The sequence below is a fragment of the Cervus elaphus genome, chromosome 18 (genome assembly GCF_910594005.1).
Source record: "Cervus elaphus chromosome 18, mCerEla1.1, whole genome shotgun sequence".
NCBI lineage: Eukaryota > Metazoa > Chordata > Mammalia > Artiodactyla > Cervidae > Cervus > Cervus elaphus.
This window is the reverse complement of record NC_057832.1, coordinates 38,343,010-38,359,314: the sequence shown is the minus strand read 5'-3', so window position 1 is coordinate 38,359,314 and position 16,305 is coordinate 38,343,010. Positions and strand designations below refer to the sequence as shown.

Sequence of the window (16,305 nt, the reverse complement as noted above, 5' to 3'; positions counted from 1 at the left end):
ACAACTGAACAACCTTGTGATGATCTAGCAGACCCCAACAAAATTCTCCTAGTAGCCTCCATATCTCAGTTCATTTTTTTATGGAAAGTTGCTGTTGAAATAACACAGTGGATTGATTATCTATATGGTCCTGGAAAGTATGATATTTCTTGGTAATAAAGTATATTCTATGGCTGTGACTTGGTGCCTCTCTGAACATTTGATAAGGAAATTTAGATAGTCTCTAACTTAACCTGAATTTAGTAAACTGTGTCAAAGGACATAGTGAAACACAGAAAGCTGAAATGACTTTAACAAGGTTCTGTAACTAGTTAGTGGTAGAGCCAGGGCTAAATCAGGTTCCTAATTCCTACTCTAATGTTTTTCCACCACCCCTCTCAAGATGATAGGGCATTAGTTTGTACCTTGCTGTAGAAATTGGGGTTAAAAGTTTATTTGAAAAAAAAATGTGTACAATATATACATACCTGATAGGCATCTACAACCAGATTATTGAGGTTTGCAGCCTTTGATTCTATTTCACCAGCAATGGTGCCAGGCAAGAGGGGTAGAAGGTCCTAGAAAACATACCAATAACATTCACTAAATTACAACTATGTACAGTGGCTTAGCAATCAAAAATATTTAAAAATCTTATAGGTATCAATGGAAGATGAGTCATTACATGAATAAAAAAGTTAAAACACAAGAAAAAATATAAGCAACTAACTAAAGCAGCTAAAACATATATACTTGAAATGATATGTATTTGTATGTGCATGAGTGTGTGCAAGGACCCAAATTACATGCTGACCTAAACCTTAAAGTATAGACCACAGAACCTGGTCCCGAGGGACTTTAAAATGAAAACGGTTATGAGGGCAAATGAATTTGATAAGTTCTGCATATGGTTTCTTCCACATAGAGACTCAAAATGTATACCCCTGCAATTCAGAAATAATTGCATTATTATAATAACTGCCACATTCTCTAACATTTGCTTAATTACAAAATTCTTTTCTCATGTAACATAAATATTTTGCAGAACTGCTTTTCCATGGAGCGGTCTTTAGGACATGTTTGTCCAGACAGGAGAAAAAAAATCAAAGTCACAAATGGAAGTTTCATCAAACAGGTGTTCTGATGGTCCATAAAAAATGGACTCTAGGTACTCCTAGTGAGAAAATGAGAATTAGTAAAGGCTTAAAGGTTTACCGAAGTTGTAGATTAACTAAGAATAGAGAAGTAACTAGTTTTACTAGAGTGAATGGTGCATATTTATATGGAATCAGATTATGAAAAGTCTTGAAATGCATTTATATATTCACTTTATCATTCACAAGTATCACTGAGTTCTTGTTGTATGCCAGCTACTACTTGAACAGTAAGAACTACAAATAATTTAGTACCTCAGTAAAAGGGAAATATATTTGTCAGATATTTTAAAAATTCATTTATATAACTTTTATTAAGTAACATCATATGCCACTTTGGAAATGCTAAATTACTAGGCCACATAGTTTCTACCCTTAAGAATCTCACAGGAATGTAAATGACAGTTTCAAAAAATGACGTTCCCATGAAGCAATAGTCATATATGGACCCTAATGAGAGGGATACTGAGCAGGCATTTGAGGGCCGGGGAAATTTGTCAGGAACTGTTTCCTGGAGGAGGTGAATCATGAGTTGTGTCTTCAAGGATGAGTAAGAGTTAATAATAATGGAGAAAGGCTTCCAGGGATGGGAGATAAATAGCAAGAACAGGGTTACAAAGGAAAGAAAGAGCCTGGTGAGTGTGTTCACAGGAGAATTAGAAGCGTGACTGGAGGGACAAGTTTAAGGCAGACAGCTTTGGGGGATGAGGTCAGCGAGGCCAGCAGGGACCCGCTAGCATCATGTGCCGTAATAAAGGCTTGATCCTGTAGATCAGAGGAAACCACTGGAGCACTTTACTCAAAGTGTGATTCAAATAGCACACCCTGCAGCCAGGTGAAAGGTGGATTTGGGAGATGGGTTAGGAAGCTGTTACAACTCAGACAAGGTGATTGATAAAAATGTCTGTGAGCAACCAATCTGGGTGACGGCATGGCATATACAGGACTCAGCAGAGGTTGTTACGCTTTTAAAACCTGTTGATTTTTACTTTGCATGCAATTCAGTTAATTATAAACCTGGTTTTATGGTTTAACAGTCAGTGGAAATTTTCTTAAAGGAATAGGAAGAAACTGCTAGAGCAAGTAATTCAAGAAGTAATAAATAGCAGAGTAAAAAGAGTAAAACAATAAAAAACTGCTCAGTGAGTTGAAATTCAATTTGAAATATAAGCTTAGAGGTTAAGAACACAGGATTTAGGCTGTTAGGAAAGTATACAACCTCCCTAAATGCCTTTGTTTCCTTCATCTTTAAAGTGGGCATATTAGTAATATTATCCTTCTTGTTATGAGTTTTAAGAGTATCAAATGGATTAATGTTAATAAACTCAGTGCTTGACAACAGTAAGTACTCAGTAAATGGATGCTGTTACTATTGTTAATAAAGTGATTTGGGCATTTAATTTGAGTCCGAGCTCTACTTCTGTGGATATTAACAGCTCTTTCCTTAAAACGAATTCCATGGTATGTAAATTTTGGAAAACAGGGAATTACATCTTCACTGTAGGGAAGAAATGATACAATTGCTAAGGGATGAAATGATATAATTAAAGTAGCACTTTCAGATGATAAATGTAGTAGTCAGATATTAGGGAAACTGGTGACGGGAACACCAGCTTTGTGGCAAATGCAAATGAATTCAAGTAGCCGTTGAAACCAAAAGAAAAAATAGTTTCTCTGAAATATTAAAAAAAAAATAAGTAAAGGACATTGTGGGTACAAGGTAAAAGCAAAGACAACAAGGGAGATGAAGATCCAGACATGTGTAAAGAAAATTAGGGTATCACACCATTGTAGAAATGAAGAAAAGAGAGTTTCCTGGAAAAAAGAACCTAAAAGACTGTGCAGAGAGAGCTATAGCAGGGTCACAGAAGTTCTATTTGGGGGTGACAGGAGGAATCCCATGGGGTGCTGCCACAGTGACACAGGGGTCAAATGTCTTCTGCTTGTAGGACTCACCTGGCTGAAAAGATTCTGGACAAAACCAAAATGATTCTTATGTAGGAAGGCTTTGGCTGAGTCAGCCACTTCCGTGGCTCCTCCTGTTCCTTTATTAGATGACCTAGACGAAACCTAGCTATGTTGGTGCTAGATTTGTTGAAATATACTGATGCTCCCCAATCTAATCTATTATAAAGATATGGCCATGGACTAGAATAAGCAGAAATGTGGACGTGGTATATTTGGGGTGTGAGCCACGTTTTACCTGATAAAAGTCTACTCCAATATTTTCACAGTTAGTACCAAGTACTATCAGTGCCCTCACTGATTCTAATTTTAGGTTTGCAAACATAGAATTTGTATTTATTTATACTTAAATGTTAACTTAGGACGCTGTGTAGTATACATTACTTAATACAGTATTAAATTTAGATTGTACAAAGCATAAGAACCCCAGAATCCTTACCTGGGGTTCTGAGAAGTATTCTAATTTTAACTATGGATGCTAACATTTTAATTTTTACATTTTGGGAGTTAACATACCTTATACCAATGAAACTGTTTTCCTTGAACTGCAAAGATGACGTTAATATTGTTGTCTATTAACTTTTCTGATAGTTGGCCTAGTGAGGGATGTTCCTGTAATGAGAAATGAGAAAATGAGATAAAGAAGGGAGTGAAATTTAGTGGATCAGTTCCACACACTTCCAAACATCTGTTATAAGGAGAACCATATGTATGATTAACATAAAAATGTATTGGGTTGGAAAGGATTACTGTTTTACTAGAGGCATTTAAATTACTAAAAAAAAATTAGGTTAACATCAAAGTATTAAAGATATTTTAAAGACAAAAGTGCCATAAAAATATCAGAAGCTCAGAAAAATGAAGAGGGTTGCATTCAACATTGTACAAAGTTTTTAGCACCTTTTAGGTTAACACTGGACTCCAAGTGACATAATTAAAAGATTATCTAATATTCAGAGACAGAGGTATATTAGTGACAATCACATTCTGAGGTGATATTCTGTAACAAGTGTTGAAATGCAAGTATATTAATGTATATGTGCATATATATTTGATGGGCTTCCCAGGTGGCGCTAGTGGTAAAGAACCTGCCTGCCAATGCAGGAGACACAGGAGACCCAGGTTTCAGTCTCTGGGTTGGAAAGATCCCCTGGAGGAGGGCCTGGCAACCCACTCCAGTATTCTTGCCTGGAGAATTTCAGGGACAGAGGAGCCTGGTGGGCTGCAGTCCATAGGGTTGCGAAGAGTCAGACACAACTGAAGCATCTTAGCATGCATGCATGAAATATATATTTGATATGTAACATGGTGTAGTACAAAGTCTATTTAGAAGAAGAAAATCCTATATTCAAATCCTAGGTTGTCAGTTTATGATAAAAATTATATCTAGCTGCATTGGGAATATTTTCTAATGGCAACAACTGCTTTTCAAATATTTTTGCTTTGACAAAAAAAATCAGAGTTTGCCAAGCATGCCCCCCTTCTTAATTTTTAAACCATTCATATTTTATGGAAAAATTAATCCACATATTTTTGACCAGCTTATACTTAACACACATAAAATCAATATTTAAAAAGCAGTCCAAAATGTAAGCAGTTTTTGGAGCCTTCTTAATCTCTTTCTCCTTCTCAAAAACAGGAAGTAACATTGCCTGAAAATATACAAAATTTAAATCCAGAAAATTATTTTTTCTCAGAAGATCATTAAGAAGGTCAGTGTATTTTTAAGCTTAAAAGAACACATTTTTTAACCCTAGAAAGAACTGTTTTAAAAGAAAATTCTAAGTACCTCGAGGCCAATTTGTTAAAGTTACAAATGCTTAACAGATGTTTAAATAAACCATTATTAACAAGAGAGTTGTGGATTAATGGCCATTGTTGAGCCCTTTCCCCTTTCCCCCATGAAGCACAGTATCTTTAAGTATTAAGTATTCTACCTTTTATGTCTTGTATTTCACTAGCAGAATACTCCCTCTCAGCCAGCTGTCCTGTTTGGTGACGTCACTACTCCTCAGCCTTAACTCCCCCTCTGTCTAACCCCTTACATATTGTTTCTCTAAACTTTGAAAATAACTAATAGAGATAACAAGAATTTCATGGCCAAAAGGGAGAAGGGAAAGCAATGTGGCAAGGCAGCGCCTAAGTAGTTAAGGGCAAAAGGATTCCTTTCACATTTTTCTTCTTCACCAACACTTTCACTGTGATTTGTGAGAAATAACTTAAAATGTCAGAAGGAAAGAGGAGGTAAGAAAGATTAAATGGAAACAGTTTTGGTTAATGAAATAACTGTGTAGAGATGTATGAATTTTAATAATGTACCTATGCAGTGACAAAAAATAAGCTTTTGAGACTCTCCATAAAAGTGAGATTCATTAAAAAAAGTTATTATACAATAATATAGAATTTGAACTATTGCATATCATAATAAGATATGAAAAAATGTCTTGGTTAAGTGAAAGCTTATCAATTATCTGGATTATTTTTTCATTACTTTTTATAAATGAATTTTTAGATGACAGCATGAAAATAATCTGACAGCACAGATTTATTTAAAGATGAAGACTTATGTGTTGTCAGTCTCCATCTCTCCCATTGGCCTATTTTTCTATCCATATGGCTGCACAGTAATATCATAGGCCTGTGTTTCTCATCAGTGGCACTATTTACATTTTGTGTTGTGGTGTGGAACTGTCCTGCGTGTTGTAAGATACTCAGCGATGTCCCTAGCCTCTACCTATTAGATGCCAATATGTCCCTCCTCCCCTAGGTATAACAACCAAACTATCTCTGGACATTGAAATATCTTCGTGGAGGCAGGATACAAAATTTTTCTGGCTGAGAGCCATACTAGGAGCAGGGGCCCTGGAAACAGACCACCTGGGGCTTCAATTCTTGGTTCTGCAATTATTAGCTCCATGACACTGGGAATCTGTCTTTACCTCTCTGTGATATAGTTTTTATATATGTAAAAGAGGTATAAATATTAGTATCTAGTATCTACTTCTCAGAGTTATGGTGGGGATTAAATGGGTTAACATGTGTTTAATTTACCATTTTCTAATTATTAAGCCCAAATTAATGATAAGCAGGGGCTCACGAGTTTGGCTAGACTCCGGGAGTTGGTGATGGACAGGGAGGCCTGGCGTGCTGCGGTTCATGGGGTCGTAAAGAGTTGGACACGACTGAGCGACTGAACTGAATGCAACTGAGGGGCTCATGTCCTGATGTCACATTGCTTGTCATTTACCTAGGCACTGCTATGTTGGGCTGTGTGACCACAGACAAGTACCTGATTCTTTTAGTGCTTCCATCTTCTCACTTAATAAATGGAGGTAACAGCAGTATCTATACTTCACTGGGATGATGGATGGTGCTCCCGAAGTGTAAAGAAGCAAATACCAAAGCTGCTTAATAAAAGACAGCTTTCAGTAAAAGACATTTGGAGACCATTACTAAAGGCTAGATGCTGGGCTCTTGGATATGCTTTGACTTGCCTCATGGATTTACCTTTTGCACCTGGCTCCTGAAGTGTTTGAATTTGTGGCTCCTGTCAACATGGTGTCCGTTGCATTCTTGATATCCTTGTTAGTGAATGAGGGGCATGGACTAATCATTTTTTGTAAGCTGTTCAATGAGAATGGTAATAAAAAATTTTCTGCTTAAACATGATTTAACCAAACATAATTTATTTAGAACATTCTATTTCATAAATATTTTCATCAGTTTTTGTTTTTGTTGAGTTATTTGGAAAATCATTATTTTTTCTCATTTTCAGGGGCATTAGAAAAGCAGTGTGAGTCTACTTTCAGCCTAGCCCAGGTGATTCTATGTGCAACTTTGCTTTCATTTTTAGAAAAAAGAACACCTAAATACTGTTTGCAGAAATAATTTCCTGGCTAGTTTTCTGCAAGCATGAGAAGCATTCAGATTAGGTCTACTCTGATTGAATTCCAGTTGAGCTATTTCAGATCCTGAAAGATGATGCTGTGAAAGTGCTGCACTCAATATGCCAGCAAATTTGGAAAACTCAGCAGTGGCCACAGGACTGGAAAAGGTCAGTTTTCATTCCAATCCCTAAGAAAGGCAATGCCAAAGAATGCTCAAACTACTGCACAATTACACTCATCTCACATGCTAGTAATGCTCAAAATTCTCCAAGCCAGGCTTCAACAATACGTGAACCATGAACTTCCAGATGTTCAAGCTGGATTTAGAAAAGGCAGAGGAACCAGAGATCAAGTTGCCAATATCCTCTGGATCATCGAAAAAGCAAGATAGTTCCAGAAAAATATCTATTTCTGCTTTATTGACTATGCCAAAGCCTTCGACTGTGTGGATCACAATAAACTGTGGAAAGTTCTGAAGGAGATGGGAATACCAGACCACCTGACCTGCCTCTTGAGAAACCTGTATGCAGGTCAGGAAGCAACAGTTAGAACTGGACATGGAACAACAGACTGGTTCCAAATAGGAAAAGAAGTACGTCAAGGTTGTATATTGTCACCCTGCTTATTTAACTTATATGCAGAGTACATCATGAGAAACGCTGGGCTGGAGGAAGCACAAGCTGGAATCAAGATTGCTGGGAGAAATATCAATAACCTCAGATATGCAGATGACACCACCCTTATGGCAGAAAGTGAAGATGAACTAAAAAGCCTCTTGATGAAAGTGAAAGAGGAGAGTGAAAAAGTTGGCTTAAAGCTCAACATTCAGAAAACTAAGATCATGGCATCTGATCCCATTACCTCATGGGAAATAGATGGGGAGACAGTGGAAACAGTGTCAGATTTTATTTTTGGGGGCTCCAAAATCACAGCAGATGGTGATTGCAGCCATGAAATTAAAAGATGCTTACTCCTTGGAAGGAAAGTTATGACCAACCTAGACAGCATATTAAAAAGCAGAGACATTACTTTGCCAACAAAGGTCCATCTAGTCAAGGCTATGGTTTTTCCAGTGGTCATGTATGGATGTGAGATTTGGACTGTGAAGAAAGCTGAGCACTGAAAAATTGATGCTTTTGAACTATGGTGATGGAGAAGACTCTTGAGAGTGCCTTGGACTGCAAGGAGATCCAACCAGTCCATCCTAAAGGAGGTAAGTCCTGGGTGTTCATTGGAAGGACTGATGCTGAAGCTGAAACTCCAATACTTTGGCCACCTCATGCGGAGAGTTGACTCATTGGAAAAGACCCTGTTGCTGGGAGGAATTGGGGGCAGGAGGAGAAGGGGACGACAGAGGATGAGATGGCTGAATGGCATCACCGACTCAATGGAGGCCTGGCGTGCTACGATTCATGGGGTTGCAAAGAGTCAGAAACGACTGAGCGACTGAACTGAACTGAAAGTTATTATTGAAGTCCTTATTGTTCACATGGCATTTGCAGTTCTAAACAGATCATAGAGTAGCAAGCTAAAATCAGGCATTTCATTAGTTTTAAAGGCTGTAATATATATATACATGTACATGTTATTTTAATTGAAGTGTAGTTGCTTTACAATATTATATTACTTTCAGATGTACATATAGTGTACACATAGTGATTCACTGTTTCTATAGATTATAAGCAATTAGCTATAATAGCCTAGCCTACAAAATATTAGCTATATTCCCTGTGTTGTCCTTTACATCTTGTATCTTATTTTATACCTAATAATTTGTACCTTTTAATCCTTTTATCTTATCTTGCCCCTCCCTCGTCCCTCTCCCTGCTAGTAACTACCAGTTTGTATCTGTGAGTCTGTTGCTGTTTTGTTACAGTCATTCATTTGTACTTTTTTCAGATTCAATGTATAAGTGAAAATGTGCAGTATTTGTCTTTCTCTGACTCATTTTACTCAACATATACCCTCTAGATCCATCCATGTTATTGCAAATGGCAATAATTCATTCAAGAGTTGAGTAATACTCCATTGCATGCAAACATATATATATGTGGTATATATATATATATATATATATATATATATATATATATACCACAAACTTCATTTATCTCTTGATGGACAGATTGCTTTCCTATCTTGACTTTTGTACACAGTGCTCCTATGAACAGTGAGGTACATAGATCTTTTTGATTTTCATTTTCTTCAGATATATATGCCTAAGAGTGGAATTGTTGAATCATATCTTAGTTCTATTTTTAATTTTTTGAGTAATCTCAGTACTGTTTTCCATAGTGGCTGTACCAGTTTAAATTCCCACCAACAATGCACTATGATTCCCTTTTCTTTACATTCCTCCTCTATATTTATTATTTGTGGTCTTTTTGATGATAGCCATTCTGACAGGTGTGAGGTGATATCTCATTGTGGTTTTAATTTGCACTTCACTGATGATTAGTGATGTTAACATCTGTTCACATGTCTGTTGGCCATCTGTATTTCTTCTTTGGAAGAATAACTATTGAGGTCTTTTGCCCATTTTTTAAATCAGTGTGTTTGTTTGTTTTTTCTTTTTTTAATTTTCTTTTTTTTTTCATTTATTTTTATTAGTTGGAGGCTCATTACTTTACAATATTGTAGTGGTTTTTGTCATACATTGACATGAATCAGCCATGGATTTACATGTATTCCCCATCCCGATCCCCCCTCCCACCTCCCTCTCTACCTGTGTGTGTGTTTTTTGATATTGAGTTATATTAACTGTTAATATATTTTGGATATTCATCCCTTATTAGACATATCATTTGAAAACATCTCACATTTAGTAGGATGCATTTTCATTTTATTGATGGTTTCTTTTGCTGTGTAAAAGCTTTTCAGTTTGACTAGGTTCCATTTGTTTATATTGCTTTTGTTTCCCTTGCCTGAGGAGACAGGTCTGAAAAATAGTACTAAGATCTTTGTCAAAGACCATACTGCCTATGTTTTCTTCTAAGAGTTTTGTAGTTTCTGGTCTTACATTTAGGTCTTTAATCCATTTAAGTTTACTTTTGAATATGATGTGAAAAAAAGAATGTTCTAGTTTTTTTCTTTTGAGTGTAGCTGTCAGTTTTCCCAGCACCATTTGTTGAAGAGTCTTTCTTTTCTGCAGTGTATATTCTTGCCTCATTTGTCATAGATTAATTGACAATATGTGCATGGGTTTATTTTTGGACTGTCTATGTATCTGATCTATATGTCTTTTGTTGTGTCAGTACATACTGTTTTTATTGCTGTAGCTTTGTAGTATAGTCTGAGGTCAGGGAGAATGATAATTCCAGCTTTGTTTTTTTTCTCTCAATATTTCTTTGGCAAGTTGGAGTCTTCTGTAATTGTATATAAATTTTAGAATAATTTGTTTTAGTTATGTGAAAAATGCCATTGGTAATTGAGAATTTGCGTTACATCTTTGGGTAGATGGCTTGGGTAGTATGGCCATTTTAACAATACTAATTAATTCTTCCAACTCAAGAGCATGGGGTATCTTTCCATTTCTTTTTGTCATTTTCAGTTTGCTTCATCATGTTTTATAGTTTTCGGAGCATAGACTTTCACCTTCTTGGTTAAGTTTATTCCTAGGTATTTTTATTCCTTTTGATACAATTTAAATGAAGTTGTTTTCTTGCTTTCTGTTCCTGAGAAAATATATACTAATATATTATTAGTGTATAGAAAAGTAACAGATTTTGTATATTAATCTTGTATCCTGAAATTTTACTGAATTAATTCATTAGTTCTAATAGTTTTTTGATGGAGACTTTATGATTTTCTATATATAGTATCATGTTATCTGCATATAGTGATATAATCATTTATATTGATCAGAGATATTGACCTGTATTTTTTTTTTTTTTTTGTATTGTTTTTGTCTGATTTTGCTTTCAGGGTAAAGGTGGCCCCATAGAATCAGTTTGGAAGTGTTTGAAAGTGAAAAAAATGAAAGTGAAAGTCGCTCAGGAAGTGGTGCTTTCTTCTTTTCAATTCTTGGAAATAGTTTAAGAAAGATAGATATTAACTCTTCTTTGTATGTTTGGTGGCATTCTCCTGAAGATCTTTGGTACTTGACTTTTGTTTAGGAGGTTTTGATTATTGATTCAGTATTTATACTAGCTAGTGATCTGTTCAAATTGTCTATTTCTTCCTAATTCAGTCTTGGAATATTGTATGCTTGTAGGAAATTACCTATTTCTTCTAGTTTGCCCAATTTGTTTGTATTAACTGTTCTTAGTATTCTCTTATGATCATTTGTATTTCTGTGATTACAGCAGAACTTCTCTATCATATCTTGTTTTGTGTATTTGGGTACTCTCTCTCTTTTTTTTCTTAATTATCCCAGTCAACATCTTATTAATTTTATCTTTAAAAAAAAAATATCTCTTGGTTTTGTTGTTCTTTTCTATTGTAGTTTAATAAATTAAATAAACTTCAATTTATTTATTTCTGCTTTAATCTTTACTATAACCTTCCTTTCGCTGACTTTGGACTTTGTGTTTGTTTTCCTAATTCCTTTAGATGGTAAGTTAGGCTGTTTATTTAAATTTTTCCTAATTTCTTGATATAGGCCTGTACTATAAACTTCTTAGAACTGCTTTTGGTATATCCCATAGATTTTAGAGTATTGTGTTTCCATTTTTATTTGTCTCAAGTTATTTTCTGATTTCCTCATCAGTTTCTTCATTGACCACTGATTTCCTACTAGCATATTGTTTAGTCTCCATGTCTTTGTTCTTTTCCCACTTTTCTGTCTGTAAGTGCTTTCTAGGTTCATGCCATTGTGGTCAGGAAAGATGCTTGATATAATTTCTATCTTCTTAAATTTGTCGAGACAATTGGCATGTGGTCTCTGGAGAATGTTTCATGTATACTTGAGAAGATTGTGCATTCTGCTATTTCTGGATGGAATGTCCTGTAGATATCTATTAAGTGCAGCCGGTCTAATGGTTCATTGAAGGCCTCTGTTCCCTTATTGATTTTCTGTCTGGATGATCTCCCCAGTGATGTCATTGGGATGTTAAAGTGTCCTACTATTTTTGTATTACTGTCTGTTTCTTCCTTTATTTCTGTGTGTGTGTGTGTGTATTCCTATATTGGGCATATATATGTTAATAAGTGTAATCTCTTCTTGTATGGATCCCTTTATCATTATATAATATTTAATGCCCTTATTTGTCTTATGTCACAGACTTTCTTTTAAAGTCTACTTTGTCTGACACAGGTCTGCTGCCTCAGCTTTCCTTTGTTTCCATTTGTATAGAGTATCTTTTTTCAACCCCTTACTTCCAGTCTGTGAATCTGTAGCTCTCAAGTGAGTGTCTTACAGCAGCATATAGATGGATTTTTTTTTTTAATCCAATGAGTCACCCTGTGCCCTTTGATTTGGAGCATTTTGCCCATTGATATTCAAAATGAGTATTGGTAGGTATGTGCTTATTGCCATTTTGTGACTTTTTTTCTGGTTGTTTCTCTGTTTTGTCTTCTTGCTTTAGTCTGTTCCTTTGTGGTTTGATGATTTACTTTAGTAGTATGCTTGTGTTCATCTCTTTTTAGTTTTGGTCTCTTTTTAGTTTAGTAGTAGACTTTAGTTCATCTCTTTTCATTTTAGCTTTTGTATACCTATTGTAGGTTTTTGATTTGTGGTTACCATGGGGTTCATATATGTTGACGTGTAACTATGTCTGCTTGTTTTAAGCTGCTAGTCATTTAAGTTTAAACATATTGTAGAAGAGCTAAATTTTTTAATATCCCTCTCCCACCTTTTGTGTTTTTGATATCATGTTTTACATTTTCATGCCTATCCCTTAACTATTTATTATAGTTTTAGTTGATTCTATAATTTTGTCTTTTAACCTTGTCACTCGCTTATTTAAGTAGTTGAACTACTACGTTACTATATATCTGCCTTTACCAGTGGTGTTAAAGAGCACTCTAACATTTGAGTTTGGAAAATATTGATTAACTCTCTTAGTTTTTGCTTGTCTGAGATGCTCTTTATATATTCTTCAGTTCTGAATGATAACTTGCTGTATAGAGTATCCTAGGTTGTAGGGTTTTTTTCCTTTCAACACTTTGAAATGTGTCATGTCACTCCCTTGTCTTGCAAAACTTGCTGTAAAATCAGCTGATAGCCTTATGGGTATTCCCTGTATATGACTCTGGTTTTCTCTTGCTGAAAGTTCTCTCTTACCTTAAACTAAAAGTCGTAACAATATTAAACAAACAAACAATTGCATATAAACTTAAAACTTTCTAGGTGCTTTCTGCCTGGGTGAAATTCCCTTTACTTTGCTGATGGTGCATTTTCATAAAACCCAGAGGTGCTAACACTCTAAACTAACCTTATCTGTTTAATTTTGAAAGTTTTTATACAGTGTTAAGCAGAGAAAAACAAAGTATCAATCAGGAAATAGCATGAAAGTTTTGATTATATGCTTTAGTTTAGCCATATTAGAATTAACTTTATTATTCTTATGACATATTAGTAATTTCTGTGAGACTAAATAAATTAAAGGACTTCTGGGGAGTTAAATGAGAGGAGGAGTGAAGAATCACTGACCTTAAAATGAGGCACAAAGAGAAAAAAAAGGTTCAGAGAAAGAAACACCAAATCTAAGCTACTAAAATACAATTAGCAGTGTGGTAGGATCTTGCCTATTTGCATCTCTCCATGAGGACTCAAGAGTCACAGCAATATTTGAAAATCTCATTAATAGTGGTTCATTGTGTGACCTGTTTGCCTCTTCCAAATACTTGCTCCCTGGGCCCGTTTCATTGTTATTGGAGACTCTGGCGTTACTTGTGGTTGAGGGTGGGGTGAATGGTTGTGAAGAGGGCTCCGTATGAGGTTGGGTAGGGAAACAGGATGAAATTCTAAAGCCTCAGTATCAACAACTTGTCTTCTACACCATTGATAATTTTTATACTAACCTCTACCATTTTAGAATGAATTTTAAAATTTTAAATGGTTATTATTACTGGTAAATTATAAAACTATATTACTACTCAAGTTTTTCATTCTGGCACTTGGAGAAAAAGCAGTAGAAAATGTAATTTAGTTAATACTATAACATTATTTGCCAATGGATTCTCTAGGCAAGAACACTGGAGTGGGTTGCCATTTCCTTCTCCAATGCATAAAAGTGAAAAGTGAAAGTGAAGTCGCTCAGTCGTGTCCGACTCCTAGTGACCTCATGGACCACAGCCTACCAGGCTCCTCCGTCCATGGGATTTTCCAGGCAAGAGTACTGGAGTGGGGTGCCATTGCCTTCTCTGATATAAAATATAACAATGTTTAAATATAAATTATTTAACATTTTATCTCATTGTGTAATATATATAAGACAAATTATCTACTTAACTTTATTTCTTCTATAAGTAAGATTGCAACTCGAAAGCAGAGTAAAATTTACACCAAGAACTTCACCACTCTATTTCTTCTAGGTATCCCTTAGGACAGTATGGCAAAGTAGTTAAGAATACATATTTATTAAAAGATTGAACTGGATTGAACCCTGATTCTGCCACTGATTAACTTTTTAGCTGTGTGTCCTCAGTCAAGTTTCTTAATTTCTTATACCCTCAGTTTTTCTGTTTATAAAAGAAAGATAATTATGACTACCTTACCAGGTTGTTATAAAGATAAATTTCATACAGTATGCACTGTACTATATGTAATATACTGATACTGTATGTAGCAACAGTGATTTCAGTTAATAAAACCTCAAAACATGGTAGATGTTACTATTCTGAAATTCACATTGATCCTCATGAAATAGCTATGTGAATAAGCAGTAGAACTCTGGATGATGTAAATTAGACATATGAAAGGCCTCTTATCAATTATTACCTTTTATAAATGAAAGAACCAGAGTCTTGGACCAAGAGGCCCAGATACTATTCAACATTACTGGTATTGGCTGCTGGAGATAAAACTAAGAAGCAAAATATTTGATTGCTTGTCTAAACTTTATCTTTTCAAATTCCTCTATAATGGCTGAATAGGAGAGAACAGATCTCGTTTTAAAATGAGCAGATAAATATGCTTAGAGTTAGGCTCAGGGTAGCTTTGGATAGAGGAGGTTTCAGAGCAGCAGTACATCTTGTGTGTATAAATGCACAGTCAAGGGGTCAATCAAAATGCTTCAGTTTCTTTTGTTTTAGGGCAGTGTCCCTGGAAATGAAGGGAATGAGACTTCTTAGGACAGGCCTCCTTAAAACACAGACATGGGATAAATGAGATAAAATATTCTTCTAAGGTAGTAGCAATATTGGTTTATTCAGTACCTATCAGTGACATGTGGAAGGTTATCAGTGACATGTTCATTCTTTTAAGTAGGTAAAACAGTGTTCAAGAAGGCAAATACATATCATGATAGTTTGTCCAAATTCCTGATATATAAGTCCAAACACTGTGTAAAATTCCACCAGAATTATACTTTGTTTCTATAAGGTTATATGGCATGGAATATGTCTAAGACTATGAGAACATTTCTTTGCCTTAAGGAATCCTTCCTAGATGAGTAGCAGCACCATCTAAAGTACAATTGTGGAGAGCTGACTTCAGTGACTTGGCAAAACTTTAAAAGGATAATTGCAATGCAGTTTGAGAATAATGTAATTATTATTTTTCCTTAAAAAAAAAGCTTCTACTTTTCTCACAATAGAATGGTTCCTCTTGTCTTCTCTCAACTCCCAGTAAATGAATTAGCACTCTATCTCAGATTAAAAGAGATTGAACAGAAAGAACGATAAGAAATGACTAAAATGGATGAATCTACTGAAGTGAAATGTGACTGAGTAGGAGAGAAGCAACAATGAGAAAGACACTAAGGGAATAACTCCAAATCCTAGATTTTAAAATTCAAATTCTAGCTACTTTAAAAAAATCTTTAAATGTTGAGGTTGCTTTTGAGAATCTAAACCAACCAAGGGTTGATCTTGTTTTATGTGGTAATGCAGTTGTTCCTTTAGACTTTCAAAAAGTCTGGTAGGGCATTTCAGATTAACTAACTTAAACTATTTAAATTTCATTTATAGGAAACACACACATTTCAGCATAATTTGTATGCTTCTGATATTACATTTCCCAAACTGTGCATGAGATGTCTTCAAGCATTGTGGTACACCCACCAGGGTGCCGCAGAACATCTTAAATATTTAAGGGAAGCATAGCAATACTTGATATCTGTCAGGTATCCATGAACTACCAGCTGGAAGGGGTTCACCGCTTTATGATTACATTTGGCTCTGTTCTTTTACGTGATGTCATATCTTAGCAAAACTAA

General features: G+C 35.3%; 1 protein-coding gene across 1 annotated transcript in view; it reads right to left on the bottom strand.

Annotated features, from left to right (window-relative positions):
- Positions 1-16,305, bottom strand: part of ITGB8 (integrin subunit beta 8) — a 94,239-nt gene that overhangs the window by 19,720 nt on the left and 58,214 nt on the right. Inside the window, exons 7-8 of the mRNA XM_043872645.1 lie at positions 3,615-3,710; positions 468-557 (exon numbers count right to left, since the gene is read on the bottom strand). Of these exons, the coding sequence (XP_043728580.1) occupies positions 468-557; positions 3,615-3,710 (186 nt within the window). The remainder of the gene's footprint in view (positions 1-467; positions 558-3,614; positions 3,711-16,305) is intronic.